A 15,720-nucleotide genomic window follows, 5' to 3' on the forward strand; every position below is an offset into this window, starting at 1 on the left:
TCATTCTCAAACAGACGTGGCGTTTTCATATCCAGATGCCCAGATAAAGTGAAAGAGGATAAAAACGGGGAGAAAGGATGGGCAGAAACTGGCAGCACAGAGAGAATATATTAAGTAGAGAAAGAAGTTGGAGAGACTTATTTTGGTGTTTGTCAAATACATCTCTTCCTCAGTCTGAAGACAATCGCAACTGGATGTTCTGAGCAGGCGTAAATCAGGGTTTGTTTGTTGTTTTTTACGTAGATTGAGTCATCACTTATGCTATTTATTTTCTTGCTGTCAAGAGATTTAATTTGGCTCAAATAGCCTACAAATCAAAGTACATGCGTTTTTATTGTTGAAGATTTTATCAAGTTAGAGAATGTGTTTCAGGAGTAATTTCTGAGTGTAACGCTTATCTTTCAATTTAGTTGCACCGCGTGTTCTGTTTGTAGGGTTTGAATGATCCAAAATGCTAATCAGCCTACTGTTAAATTAGGTTATATCATCCCCGCACAAGACTACAGTATGTGAGGGATGGGTGGGAGAAGAAGACAAAGAGCAGCAATAGGAGATCAAAAGCACTCTGTAATGATAAGAGTCTCTCTTTCCATATCCTCTCTCTCTCTCTCTCTCTCTCTCTCTCTTGCCCTCTAAGTTTGTCCTCTCTCTCTTCCTCTTTCTTCCCCTCTCTTTCCTCCTCTGGCTGCCTCTGAATGGGAGATGATGCTTCAGATATTAGTGAGCTGTGTCAGACAGTTAAACTGCCCTTTATCGATCCTCTACGCTTCAATCTTTCCAAGCAGCCGTTATGGTTTTAATGGCCTGTAATGGAGCTGGGCCTTCTTTGATGTCCAATTGCTCAGCAAGCCCTTGTTTTTGATAGAGTTTCAAAGGATGCTCCGAACACCAGCCACAGAGCGGCACATTTCCTACACAAATTCTTAGTTCAATGAGGTTCTCAATGTCCCAATCTTGGGGGGGGGTGGGAAACATAAAAAAAAAACATTCAAAAGTAGAGGAAGGTAAACGGAGAACAGAGATCTTTGGGATTTTTTTTCCAGACTTACTGGAAGCTTTAAAAAAATAAAAAATGGCTCGATCAATTTTAAACGTGCTGTAATATAGTAAGAACTCACAAAAAAAATCCTTTTGTATGCAATTTCATCTTGCAACTCTTGATACCAAAATCAACCAATTTTACGTTTAAAATTTTTGTTTGCCACTTCCAAAAACAGTAATGGCTAATTAATCAAAAAAACGCAAAAACTACCTTCAAGAGATATCCTGTTTTCTTTCTATAAGGCAAGATTAGTACATCATTCAAAATGCATATTTATTTGTATCCTGCAAAATTATTGTGAATAAAACAAATCCCTTACTACCTGTCAAAAGTGAGGGGGAACATTTATTTGGGATCAATGTCTCTACACACTTTACAAAACGGCTGTTTCAAAAGTCTTACATACACAGAGCAACTACATAGAAGCATTTATGTAGGACCTCCTTCAAATTGTATAATAGTTGATGTTTTGTTCATGGCTTTTTAAACTGTATTTTTTTCAGTTGGACCTTATTTCCTGTTTTATTTCTAAAAATCTTCATTCCACTTCCCCTGCTCGTCAGTAACTGTCGACATAGCTTAAATCTTTTTAAATTTGCAATTATTTACAAATGTCAGCGTTTTAATATCGGTATGGAATAAACTATATTTGTGGGCTGAAACCCGTTAACTTTAAAATGACAAACTTTGTGCTTTTAAAGAGTCTTTGTTCAGTGTCAAAATAAATAACAAAATTATAATTTACATATTGAACTGTGAGGTTCAAATTGAGGCTTAAAGGTGAGAAAGAAACAAACAACCTAAGAAACACTCCCTTTCTTACTTTGAAATATCAGTCTCACTCTATTCACGTCCATTGTTTATTATAACAGTTTAATATTCTTTTTAGGAGACAAATTATAGAGGAAAAGCCAATACATGAAAAGAAATGTGTGGTAGCCTCAGAAAATATCTTAAACTTTCTTTTGAAAATTGTTGACTTACTTCTCCCACTAATTGTCAAATAGCTAAAAATAGCAACATCTACTTGCGTCCTTTTTTTTTTTGTTTTGCTAGGAGCTTTAGCTTCATCTCTAAGTATACACACAGCTTGTGCTTCAAAGTCCAATGAAACTTATGACCTAAATAAGTTATATCAAAGCTGAAGACCCCCTAAAGAGAAAAGAGGGCAATGGAAATAGATCATAGATGTAAGAGTGTATCTTAACCTTCAAAGGAGTACTATGTAATTAAATCTCTATTCAAAATAAAGAAAAATAGGTTGCTAATATGTCTAATTTATTGTTAATGGTGACCAGGAGGTACCTCCAACATTATCAGCATACGACCCACTTTCTTTCCGCTTCCTGAAAACTCCTGAATAACAACATTCGAATGCAAGGGTGGAAATCGGTATGTTCTCATGTCGGATTCTTTTTGAATTTTGCTCATAGACTTTGGCATCAATAGTCTGTAAGAAGCTGTTTCATAGTCATTGTTTCCACTTCAAAAGGAAGAACCAACGCAGCAAGAGATCCTCCGAAAGCCCTCGTTTTTATTAGTGGCTTTCGAAGAAGCGTGTTTATTCAATATGCGACGCTGACGGTTGCAACACGTTAACGGGAGGCATTCAACAAATGTTGGTAATTAGCAAATGACTGTGTTTCCTGTCAGATTGCGTGTATTCAGAACTGTGAACGGGCACAACAGAGAGCGTGAACTCTCCTACTACATGCTGGCGTGATCTACAAGTATTGAGGCATAGATGAGAAAAATAACTGTTTCAATGATGCACAATGAAACATAATTGGTTTATTTATTTATTGTTTTTTACATCTGTTTGTGCCATGGGGCATCAAGACAAATTGAAGGAGACATTGAATTTGCTGGGATTTTTTTTCCCCCCACATTTGTCTGTAAAGCATGTTTATTCATCTTTGTTCAGTGTTAAATGCCAATAGATTTTTTATTTTTTTTTTTTTGCATTGTCACACTTTTGTCTTTAAAACTAGAATATGATTTAAATTGTAAACATTAATGATAGCAAATTACTTTATCCAAATAGACCTAAAATGACTAACACAAAAAGAGGCATCTTGCCTTCTGCTTCCCTTTGGTCACAGTAATAAACTTTGAGAAACTGAAAACACGACTTAATTGGCAGCCTTAAGAATCCTGACTTTTCCCAAAGTTACAATTAGAGAGAAATGAGAGAGAGAGAGAGTCAGCAATTAATCCCCAAGAGTGGACCTGATGGTCAGCAAAAACACGAGCGGCAGTAAAGCAAATATGAAGATAAATGGTTTATCATCAAATCTTCAGAGACCAGCTCAGCAAGAAGTCAACCGGAATGTTTCTATTTTTCACCTGGACGTCAGAGTCGAACAAAAAAAAAAAAAAAAAAAAAAAAGGCAATATCAAGGCTGTTTATAAAAGGAGACGGAGCAGACTAAAATCAGAGCGGACACTAAAAATCTTTCTGAGTGCACACTGGAGAGTAAAGGTGCGTAATTCATTGCTGACCCTCAGCTCTAAGTATTGCTATCTGCTCTTTTTCAGCACTTCACTTAGAATGCAAATACATGCAAGAGGCACCTATTAAGTGCAGCAGGTATGAGCATTTTGCCTCTGATTACAGATGGGAGAATATAAATATGGTTTTCTACCACTAATAAGGCAAGTAAAGAACTGCCAAAGGGGGAAAAGTTATCTGGGCAGCGAGCTCCAAGTCCTAAGATTAGACACAGAGGCTGCACTCAAAACTGCAAGAACATCACCTTGCTGCACCAGGGAGACCCATACTCAACAATCAGAGGACTGCAAAAGTTGTAACATTCAAACTGTGAGAAATGGGGGCATAATTTGTCCATTAGTTCTAAAATGCTGCCTTAGTAAAAACAAAACAAAACAAAACAAAATAAAAAAACAATAGTGAAACTTAGCAACTATTAAAAGGTTGAAAATGTTTTTTTTTTATTTTTATTTGTTCCTTCAAAATTCAGAAGTTTGCATAAATTAAGATTACTTTGCCTTTAAACAGCTCAGATGGTGATGTCATGGCTTTGTAAGCTTCTTATTTAATTGCAGGCACACAAGGGAATGTATATTAAGGTGACACTCTAAATGCGCAGCGTCTTTTTTAGCTATCATGGGGAAATCTAAAGAAGTCAGCCAAGACATTGGAAAGAAAAACTATGGAACCTCAAAATTCTGTTTAATCCCTGCGTCCCTTTTTCAGATTGCTGATGGATGCTCAGAATTGGTTACAATAAATCATTGAAACATAACATATAATATATATTATTTTGTTTTTGATCATTATTTATAATAATACAGTTGTAATATAATTGACTTTCATGGTTAAAAAAAAAAAAAAAAAGCAGCCCAATTAAATTTGTTTCTCATTTACCTGGGATACATTCAAAATAAGGATCTGGCCGTGCGCTTGCACAGAGATTTTATCCTAAACTTTGGAAGTGATGAAATATTGATATGGTACACATGAGGATTTGACGTAAGTGAGGCAGAATACTGCAGTGCCAGGCATTACATGTTTTATTGAAGCACCCAATGTAGCACTCAGGCAAAGTGAGAAAGAAAATTGGGAGGAAAAGAAGAGCCTCAAGATAGTGAGCGTTTAAAAACCCAGAAAACTGCAATGGGCCAGTGGGAATGCAGGTCTGTCTCTAAACTGCCTGATTTAATGAGGCATCAACAATCAATACAGTCAGGACACAAGAAAAATGAGCCCCACATACAGGTAAACATTAGATCTATGTCCAGATGCTGGCCAAAATGGGCTAAAAGGATGCATTCAGCTGTTCCTCCTTGAAAATATCAGTGTCTTTGTTCAGTGGTTTCAAAAAGATGAGTTGTACTAAGGGAAGATGCTAAAATTTTCTTAAATTTTTACTCCCAGGCAAATGATGCTAAACAAGTGTTGTCACAAAATTCAACAAAAATAAAACTCAGGATTTCCCTCGCAGTTCCTGGCAAGTTAAAAAGTCTTAAGGGACATAACTTTTACTTTTAAAAAATGTGTTTTTTACAAATTTGTTAAAACCATCACTACGTTATGACAGTATAATATGAGATAAATGATCTATAGTACTGCTGTTTTCTACCGGAATACAACACCTGGTCAGAAGCAACCAATCAGAGCAAGGAGTAGGGTCCTAGGGCTGTCAATCATGCTCAAGTATGCACTGCTCATGCAGTTCCCCTTTTTTCTGCTATGCTACAGCTGGTTCATTATTGTTTCTCTATCCTTCCTGTGTCCTTACTTTGAGTATCCTCTCTCCTCTTCGCTCTGTTGGTGATATTTTGCCAATATGTGAATATTTATATGACATTTACGTGAAAATGCAGTCACAATTCAGATATGCATATAAAATACAGCAAATAAAAATAATTCAACTACAATGTTTCTATACACTTTTAGCTTAATATTCATTTTATTATTTAGTTTCATTGCAATTCTAATATATTTGGTTATTTAATGTATTTTAACCAATTTTGGTACCATTTATATTGCAGCTGAGTATATTTCCGGTTATCTACAGATTCATTAGTAATAAATATAGGTTATCAGGTATGAATTTTAATACTGTGAGATCCGAGTTTCAGGTGTATTAAAAGGTGTGTGATAATTGTTGCCCCAAAAATAAGAGCAAAAGCAGCCCTGGCCCTGGTAGGTGTATTTTGTTTTTCTGCTGTAACGTAGCAGCCCTACCTAATGTTTGCGTCCAGGTTCGCAGAACTGTTTGGATGACGGTGCTCTCAGAAACAGCTTAGACAAAATAAAAATGATCTCCACGGAGGGGAAACATAATTTTCTTTAATTGGATTAATGGTTTAAAGCCTCACTATAATGGATAAAATGTCTTCATGTGGAAGAAACATGGCTTGCTTGGTACAGGCTCCTAATTATGAAATTATTTTTTGTCTATTTTTCTTGGCGTAACGGACAACTAATGATATTACAGCTAAAAATCATACTTATATTTCCATGCCCTTGTTGTCTACTACTTGCCAATTAAGTTATTTTTTAAACTCCACTGACCTTCTAAAACTCTTTCACAAGAATAACGATTTTATTTGCATCCAGAGGCAAACTCAGGCCTTCATGAAGATAATGGAATATGAGTTTATTGTAGTCGAGCCTGCTGGTACTTCGTTAGGTACCACTAATTGAAACTATTTTTATGACTGAATGATCAACCTTATTCTTCTTTATTTTCTTTATTGGCTGTTCTCAGCTATATATTCTGTAGATAACGTCTGCCAGCTTTCTGTTTTGATGTGGTAATGATGAGCTTATTAGGTGTGGCTGATTTAATCTTATAAACCAAGGCTAGGGTAAGCAATTTGATAGAAAAATCAAGTTTATATCAAGTTTAAAACTTGATTACGACAAAATAGGAGGAAAACAGGGGAGATCCACTTATATCACCTTCTGGCACATGGTTCAGACAGGCTATTCTTTTTTTTCTTTCTCTCCTTAAAACAACAACATTATTCTGGCTTGAAGCTGTCATAATTTCTTAAAACTGTATCTGATGCCAAAGTAGGAAAAACGAGTCTCTACTAAAAAGATATGTTCAGATTTACTAATTAATTTACTATGACTTTACTAATTGCATTGCATTAATGAAATACAAGCAAAGAGGATATTTGAGATGTACTCGTTGATCAATCAGATTTTGTTCTAATGTTATTTTAGCAATCTAAAAGTTGAGTTGCATCGAAGAGATGCAATTAAATAAGTGTAAAATCCCTGTAGTATTAATCTCTTTTTCTTGTTTTGTGTACTAACCCAATGTTCAGGTGGTTAACCATTACCCTGCTTATCAGTCTAGATCAGGAAGAATTTTAGCTTTGCCATTCTTGGTGGGACTTCCAGCACATTCTCAGCAAAATGTTCCGGTACAATATTCAAAGCACGTGCTTATGTGTGTGCTTTACCTGCCAGTATCCAGGTACTAAGTTCTGGACTGTTTCACGGGCATCTTTGCCCAACCTGCATGTTGGGTCTGTGCTGCTGTGATTATTGATTTTGCCCAATCACTTGGTACAGTCTTATCTAGTCATTTGTAGAACTTCACAGTGTCCGCCACTTCCCGTATCTGCAGACGATACGGGCAATGCAAAAACTTTTCTCTCCTTGATTATTCCTCCTGGTCTTCATTTTACACGCTAGGTTTCTGCTTCCTAAGAAACCTTAGCAGTTCATCCTTAGGGACCTTCTTCCTGATTTCATACTGGCTACATTCATACTCTGCAACGCATTTGTCCATATCATAAAATTTCCAATAAATTCCAAAGGAATTTGTAGTTGTAAAGCAACGACAGCAGAAAATAGCTTGCACTGTGTTGTTGGGGGATGAGGGGGAGAAATATAGAAAGATCGAAGACATTAATTCTTTTTGCAAGGTTCTGCGAAACTCCTATCTTGCTAGCCATTAGCATGCAACTCTGGTTTTACCAAATCACTTGGCGCAATGTGCTGAGACAGCCACACAATGTGTATTTTGGGAAAAGGCTGGCCTCAATTTGTTGGTGTCAGTATTTGTATTGATAGCAAAGAAGACCTTACAGGGTAAAGTGCTCTGGAGAACAAATTGCTCCAAACAGTGTGTTCTTTAAAGCAAAGGAGTGCCACTGCTGCTCTCAGAGGTATCATTCTCAAACAAACTAATAAAAACTGAGAGTGGAGCAAACACACATACACGTCTAAGGACACCTCAAACTAGGCATGTCTTGAACCTTCTGTGTAGACTGGTATTACCACTGAGAAAAAAAAACTGAAGACAGACACAAAAATACCCAACTTTTATCACCTTTCCTTGTTGATATTTTCCCTCTTAAGAGACCTGTACAAGATGGCGAGCAAAGAGCAATATGAAGAGAAGCAGACTGAAGGTAACGGCAAGCCGGAGAAATGTAAAACGTTCTGTGACATTCAGTTCAAAATGCAGGCTCTTCAATTATGCTCTCTCTTACAAGCGCAAGCTTCCTCCGTCCTTATCTACGCTCGATAACCTTTGTGAGGTTTACAACAAATTAAATGATTTATTTGGAAAGAGGCAGTTTCCCTCCCTGGTACATTCAGAGCAGACTCAAAGACACAGGGAGCCACAACTCCAGGGGTCAAAAGTTTTGCAAAACGTAAGAATTAAAGGTTTTTAATTTGCCAAGGGTGCAGTCTTGATGCCGCGCTGAACTAATACAAATGTCAATATGAGAAGCTGGTGTAAATGAATAGCAAAATATGAAAGTAGGTAATTAGCTCAACAGATCTAGTTCAAGCTCGTGCCAAAACACCCTCTAAGCCAGTTTTCAAATATTAGCTGTGTATGCATCAGCATTTGGAAACTGTAAGGAAAAAATATATTAAAAAAGTCAAGCCAACGTTTTAAAATGTCGCAAAAGGAGAGAAGCCTGAAGTTCACTTAAAGTTTGTACATTAAAGTTTGAACAATGAAGCTCGACCCAAGCATTTTATTCATCTTCTGACAGATTCTTCCAGTACAGTGATGCTTAAAACGCCTCAAACTGGCCTTTCAGTCATGACGGTTAGCGTGATGTACTACGCTTCAATCCACCTCAACAAGTTTAAGATGTGACAGAATGGGAGACTTGCATTGCAGATTATGCAGCCAACAGAGCAACAATTACCTGATGCTCTGCACACACTGAGTTTTTTTTAAATATCCTGTTGGGAAGTTACCTTAATCCCAATTGTTCACCAAAACCTAGTTTGCATGTTAAAAGCAGGTGACCCAAACTTTTTGTGTGTGAGTTTTCTAAAGCAGTAATGTAAAAAAAAAAAAAAAGCTGAACTTTACTGTGTAAAGCCTAAAAACAACGAGTCTTGTAAAAGGTAGGCTCACAGAAGTGTATTATTAAGTAACATGCCATGTGACAGGATGTATCGACTGTACAGTGTGGCACACACACACACGCACGCACACACACATTATGTGTGCTCACATATACAACAAACCCCTACCTGAACCAGATTCCAGCCCTCCAAAGACTCTGCAATAATGGAGGTCACAGACGGGCACACGCCTCCGAAGATCATCAGATGTTTGGGACCGTAGCATATGGCGTCAAAAAAGGCCCTCAGTCCTTTAGCGTTGTCACACTGCAGACACAGATAGATATAGTGGAGAGTGAAAGAATGGGGTGGGGGAGTTAGAGGAACACAAGGAGGGGGGGAAAAAAAGAAAGATTTTGATTAGACTTTATGAAGATAACAGTAATTCAAACTATGATCAAATGTAGCTTTAGTTTTCTCAGTTAGATGCATTTAATTCATGATGATTCGTCACTCACATGGATCAAAAAGTATTCATCACAAATGTTGCGCCTTGAGACAATATTTGAGTGTTGAAAACAAAAAGCAGAGAGGAAAAGTAAAACTGATTTTATTTTTAATCATCCTAATTTCGGTGGACTAACTGCCATGTTAAGTTTCCTTTTGCTTACATCTCAGCCAAGAGGGTGAGACATAAGCATATGCTGATCCATTTAGTTCCAAAATAATAATAATAAAAAAAATTTGAATCCTGTAATAGAATATAAACACAGCCAACTCATTAATGATAAATGTTGTGCATAGGCATAGACTCTGTGGCATGTAAATAATGTAGAGCAACATAAATGCTAAGATTTGCTTTAAGCACTTCTATGTGTGTGTGCGTGTGTGCGTGCGGTGTGTGTGTGTATATGCCATAAAACACCAGTAAAACAATTTAGCTCACAGGCTTTAAATTCAACCCTCCACTGTTTCAATGCTAACACAATGCAGCCATTTCATGTTACTATGGCAACCGGAAGAAGGAGTGCGAGGGGAAGAAAATTCAGAGGAGAAATGTAAAAAGATTGCATAGTTACTACTGATTGCAACATAATTGTTTGCTAACTGTTATTGCTGTGGTTCTAAGACATCCACAGTTTACCATGACATACCAATCAGCACCAAACACTTTTCCTGCTCACTTTTTTCCAATTGACCACTTAATTCGGGATGTGTTCATGAATTAATGCCAAGTGGGCTTGTGTTTGTTTTGTGTTTCTACCTTAATAGCTGTTAGCCGTGACTGGATTAAAAAAAACAAAAAAAAAAACACTAACCAACACTGTTGTTGGAGGTCTGAAAACCGATAATTGATTGTTTTGAAAAGTGTTTTATGACACACAAAAGCACCGCTCAAGTGTATGCTAGTGGGTTTTATTGGTATACTTATATTTTGAAAAATTTTGAAAACTAGCATAATGTGCTTCTTTCTTTTTTCTTTAACAAAAACCTGCATGTGTGGACGCGATCAGTTTTGTTTTTTTAAACATGTGAGCAGAAAACAAACAGATGAGACAATTTAAATACCATCAGATTCTTACTACATCAAGCTGTTGAGCACCAACGACACAAGGATCACAAATGTTTTCTGGAGGAGAAAATCTCTTTTGAAATTCAGAAATGAATATAAAACAAATCAGCTCCAACTGCTAACAGAATTATTCAGTTATTAAATTCAATTAGTTTATATCCAACTAACTGAACTGTGAGCTTGTTCATGTACTAAATGTGTCTTCTTGGAATTTTAGGATACAGTAACGTTAAAGTTGTGTTATCTTGAGGTAGAATGAGGGAAAATAACAAGCCTTCCTACCTACCTAACAGTTTGGTGTCTTCACTAATTTTCTTAAAAAAAATAAATAAGAAAAAAACTCAAGATGCCTACATAAAAGTTGTATTTTTAAATTAAACATTAAATTACACGCAGATGAACTGTCACGCCACACTTTTCAGAGTTTCATTTGTATGTACTTAACTAAAAAACAACTCTGCGCACATACGCACATCAGAACTCTTCCATATTGCATTCACCTCCTCATTCTCAGATTGACGCTTAGTTGTCATGTCAAGCTTTTGTGAGGTGAATGTATTTTTCATCATGGCACATGCACATAGATGCCTTTTCCTTTCTCAATCCCAGCAGAGCAAAGCATGCAGTAGTGCCGGTCAAAAATAGACTTGATTGCAGATGTGCCTCAGGTGAAACGAGAGAGAGAAGATGTGATTAGACACAGTGGGTAGTCCTTATCGTGACCACGCAGCTGAATGAAACAGTAGGCTATTAAAGAAGATATCCCATTAGCACATGGTTATTCTTCAATTTTTTTTTTCTCCAGCTGGCTGGGAAAAGGTGGGCTGGTATTGAGGGATTGTGACTCAATTGGTTACCATGCAACAAAGAAGTAAGTGTGGGCAGCTAAACTTGTCAAAGTGAACACAATAAGTCTCAGTGATGTAGGTTTAAGCCAATTTACTTACAACGTAACAATGGGATGGAGGTGGCAAAATGTTTTATGCTATTGTGTTTTTATCCAGTCACTGACTCGACAATAATTTCACGATTATGTGAAATGTAGTAAAGGAGACGTAATAAAAGTAGCATCATATCCCAGTAATAAAGTCCAACCGTCCAAACAAGCACGGACTTTCTTAAGGACTCTCTTTACGAAGTGCTGCATTTTGTTCCCGTTTTGCTTCATTCATCCCCGTCTACATTTGCCCACAAAACTTGCACACAAGCACACAATCTGTTGTGACTGCTCATAAAGCCTTGACCGCTGTGTTGTCATGCCAACGGTGTGACTATTCACACTTTGAGCAGCAGATGAGCCAGGATGCCGCAGCAGGCCCGTTGCAGCGACTGCTATATTTAGTCTCTCATTAGGTAGCATAACCACTCCAACTCTGATCAATAGTTATTCAGCTGTAGAGATGCACTGTAGAGGTTTGAATAGACAGAATTCAAACAGAAAACCTCGAGGTGAAAGAAGCTCAGAAGGAAAAAAAAAAAAAAGTATAAAGAGGAGCGCAGACACTCAAAAGTAATGACAGAGGAAGGATAGGGAAACAAAAAAGAAAGACACGAGTAAGGACGTTGGAGCATAAGCAACAATTATCAACATGCTCTCTACTGCAGTCATAAAGTATTTTATAATTCAGAGGCTAGCAAGATGTAATGCACAATTGAATTTGTTATGTGCAAGTCAGCAGGAAAATCACGTGGCAAACTAGTAACGAAAGGCAAAGAAACTGGTCAAAGTAAATTTGTGTGCGTAGCGTTATTCACACACAAGATACTTCAAGGTGATTTTCGTGAAAATAAGGGAGCTGAGTATCGCCGACATCTGATTTCTTTAAATGGTGGAATGTTACCTTTCAAAACTTTGCCACTGCAGAGAGCAAGTAAAATATATTCAGCTTGATAATGATATGATGCAGATGATCTGTTCATATTTAAACAGAGTGAAAGGAAAATGCAATTAAATGTCATTATCAATTTAAAACTTGATGGGTATAAACAGATAAGGATAGGATTTTTTTGACACCATTAATAATACATGACAAATAATGAAGAAGTCTAGCGCGATCTCTGATCCATTCATAACTATATAAATAACCAATTGGGGCACCACCTGATCACCAGGAAATTAATAACCAATCACTCTTAATAACCAATCAGAAGTAGTCCAACACTGACATTAGTTTGAATGGAATCTGAAATGCCTAGTCTGACATTAATAAAAACTTGGATCTAAAAAAGGGGTAATGTTCTGTACTTAAACTTCTTTGAGCAAACATTCCGATTTCTCAAAGCAACTAAATTTAATAAAATTTGAATAATCTTTTCCAGTGAATGCAATAAATATATTTAGTTTGCATTTTAATGTCGACATATATTAATCTGTATTTTCCAAAATGTAAAAACAAAACTGCATGAACAAAAAAAATAGAGCAAAAAAAAAAATTTAAAAAATACCACTGTTTTACAAAACATCACTTAATCCCGCAGCAAGAAATCCAACAACACTTTATTTCTATCCCTCCCCTAGTCCGAAAAGTAATTCCTGGCATTTGGAGGCCATTTGGAGCAAATCAATGGGGTTAACGCCCGTAGTAATCTGTTTGACTGGTTGTGAGATGGCAAAGGAAAGGGAATGTGGTTATGCTGAGGGGAGTGACGGTAGATGAACCTGAAAATGGAAACTCGAGACAGGAGTATAACACTGTAATGTTGATCCATAAACTAAGAAATGAACTTCAAGCAACCAAGAATTCAAAGTGGAAAAGATTAACTTTTCCCATCTTTATTTTTGTACAGATCTTGTGCCCAGTCTGACATTTCACTTGTGCTTCTCTCCTCCTGAAAGCTGAAAGCACTTAAGTGCCATGACAACTTACCAAAGATTTTTATTTATTTTTTTCAGATACTCCTGTAAACTTTCTTCTGACTACAATTTATTAGCAGCGACCTTTACAAGTGGCTAGTGAGATAAACACCAATTGATCATTATATAACAATTGTCTTTTCTTTTTTTTTTGTTCTGATAATAAATCACAATAAGTTAGAAGAAATAGAAAATAAATCATAAGCGTCCTTGGAATGCAGTTGCAAAAAAACAGTTTATCTGTTGTACGTGATAAATTGCTTGCATTAAATATATTTTTTTTTATCTCATAAAAAGAATATGCTTAGAGGTCTGCATGCGTGATTGCTTTAGTGTTCCAGGTTATTCTTCTGAAAAATAAGAGTACAGTGCGAAAACCTATAAATAAATCAATCTTTCACGTCTTTGCAACATGTGAGCACTTCTGCACGTACTCAAGTACTCAAACTCCTCTTTGGACTTTGCCTTTTCAGTCAACAAGACTAAAAGGAAGTTGAAAGACAAAATAGATTTTTTTAAAACAGATACAAAATAAAACAGATTGCAAAACTTTTACAATTATAATCAGAAAATAACATTATTTTTGCATTATTATTATTACTTTTTTTTTTTTTTTATCATTAACTCAAGCCGATGCTCCAAGCCTAAGAAGGATTATCCAAACCTTATTTCATGCGTTCAGTCAGCTGACCCTCTCAACATGGTTAACAAAATTTAGCTGCAAACGCTAGGAGACAGAATGCCGTCTGCTGTTTGGGAGTCAAATCCTCTAATGTAGCAACGCTGCACGCAGCATTAGTCAGCGGAGACCACCGGAGTGTCAATACGAGTACTGTATGTGGGCACGCGCATTTTTCGTGTATCTGATATTGTCGTAAAAACAACGGCTGATCAGAGCACCGGCAGCCTGCTAACCATGATGAAATGCCTTGTTAACGCTGCAAAAAAGAGGCAGCTGCATCTGTCCCTCACCTAATGACCAATTACTGTCCCCAAATCAGCAACCTGAGGCCTGGCATTATGCATACATGAGAGAGAAACACTGAGAGACCGACGCGACAAAGAGAAAGCTAGACCAGGTTAAGAAACCTGGTGTCTCTATACCTCTGCTGCAATGTAGTCAGAGGCAGAACGCCACACGTTGTATTTATTCATGACAACAGCACAGATGATCACAACGAGCAACATTTGCAGGGGGAAAAGAAAAATGCACAGCATGTACTTTCAAACTGTTAGCAAGCATATTCTGGGGGTGCGGGGAGGTGACTAGAGGTTATGACCCTCAATAATCTGATCCAGTCAATATAGCCCCGCCAATAAAAGCACATATAATAATAATTCTGGCTTTGTTGCATGGCTAACTTGTTGATTTTATTAATATATACTCAATTTTCAGCTAAAGTGTTCCATGTTTAATCGTCTGGTAATGTAAGCTCTCTCTCCCTGTAGAAAACTGTGTTTCACCAGCTTTCTATACCAAGCAGCTGCGTTCACCGCTCGCTTTGCTGCTAAAGCCGTCGCTGGTGAGAGTGGATGTAGTTTTAAAAGATGCATAAAAGCAGTAAGAATATATTTTTTTCACTGTTGGTCAGCTACACACCTTGTAAAAAAAAAAAAAAAAATTAAAAAAAAGAGGAAACATCAAAATGAGGTAAAAATAAATACACTGTCAAGTTAGCTGATGATTTGTTGACTCTGTGAATTACACATCCTACTGTGGATTTCACTTCCCCAGCCAGGAGGGGAAAACCAGGCCGAATCCAGCAATCACTGAAACATATGCTTGGTCTTATAAAGCCTCATAGAGTCAGCAGAAGGCAGCCAATAGGTCAGATCTGAGAAAGATTATCCATTTCTCAATGTACAAAACCCCAGTTAATCCTCCAAAGTCTGCCACGGCAGTCAATACTAGTTACCGCTGCAAGGCAAGGAGAGAACAAAGAGCTCTTAAGCACGTGAAGCAGACATTAGTGGAGAGGAAATGTTTATCGTATAGCCTTGTACAGGCAACACAGTCGCAATAACTTTGAAAATAAAACCTGCTTGATTTCACACACAAGATCCTTGTCGGAACTCCACCCACCCCTGTCAAACGTGTCGTCAGCAGTAGTAAACGCTCTCATCTGCTACCATCAGTACGCATAAGATTGTAAAGACGTTACAGCTATTTGTTCCCCACCAATGAAGCCAGAGACAATCGAGTGCTCCACTGAGGTGTAACACATCGCCATCCTCGCCTTTTCTCTTCTCTCTCTAAATGACCAGGAAGGCTTGTCTGACACGAAATTCACCGCGTTAAGGAAACAATGAAAGAGCACTCATCAAATCCTTCAGTGAGATACTTGTAAAAAAAAAAAAAAAAAGTGAAAAGAAGAGGAGGGTAGTAGCCGAGACGAGTATGAAACAAGTAAGCTCCTTGCGACAACATTTAGACAAAACACCCCAGAGAA

At 37.2% G+C, this 15,720-nt stretch overlaps 1 protein-coding gene across 1 annotated transcript in view; it reads right to left on the reverse strand.

Moving 5' to 3' along the window:
* gabbr2 (gamma-aminobutyric acid (GABA) B receptor, 2) overlaps window positions 1-15,720 on the reverse strand; it is a 190,127-nt gene that overhangs the window by 121,637 nt on the left and 52,770 nt on the right. The window contains exon 2 of the mRNA XM_008421807.3: window positions 9,033-9,170. Coding sequence (XP_008420029.1) covers window positions 9,033-9,170 — 138 coding nt within the window. The remainder of the gene's footprint in view (window positions 1-9,032; window positions 9,171-15,720) is intronic.

The sequence above is a fragment of the Poecilia reticulata genome, chromosome 11 (genome assembly GCF_904066995.2).
Source record: "Poecilia reticulata chromosome 11, P_reticulata-male-v2, whole genome shotgun sequence".
NCBI classification, from domain to species: Eukaryota; Metazoa; Chordata; class Actinopteri; order Cyprinodontiformes; family Poeciliidae; genus Poecilia; species Poecilia reticulata.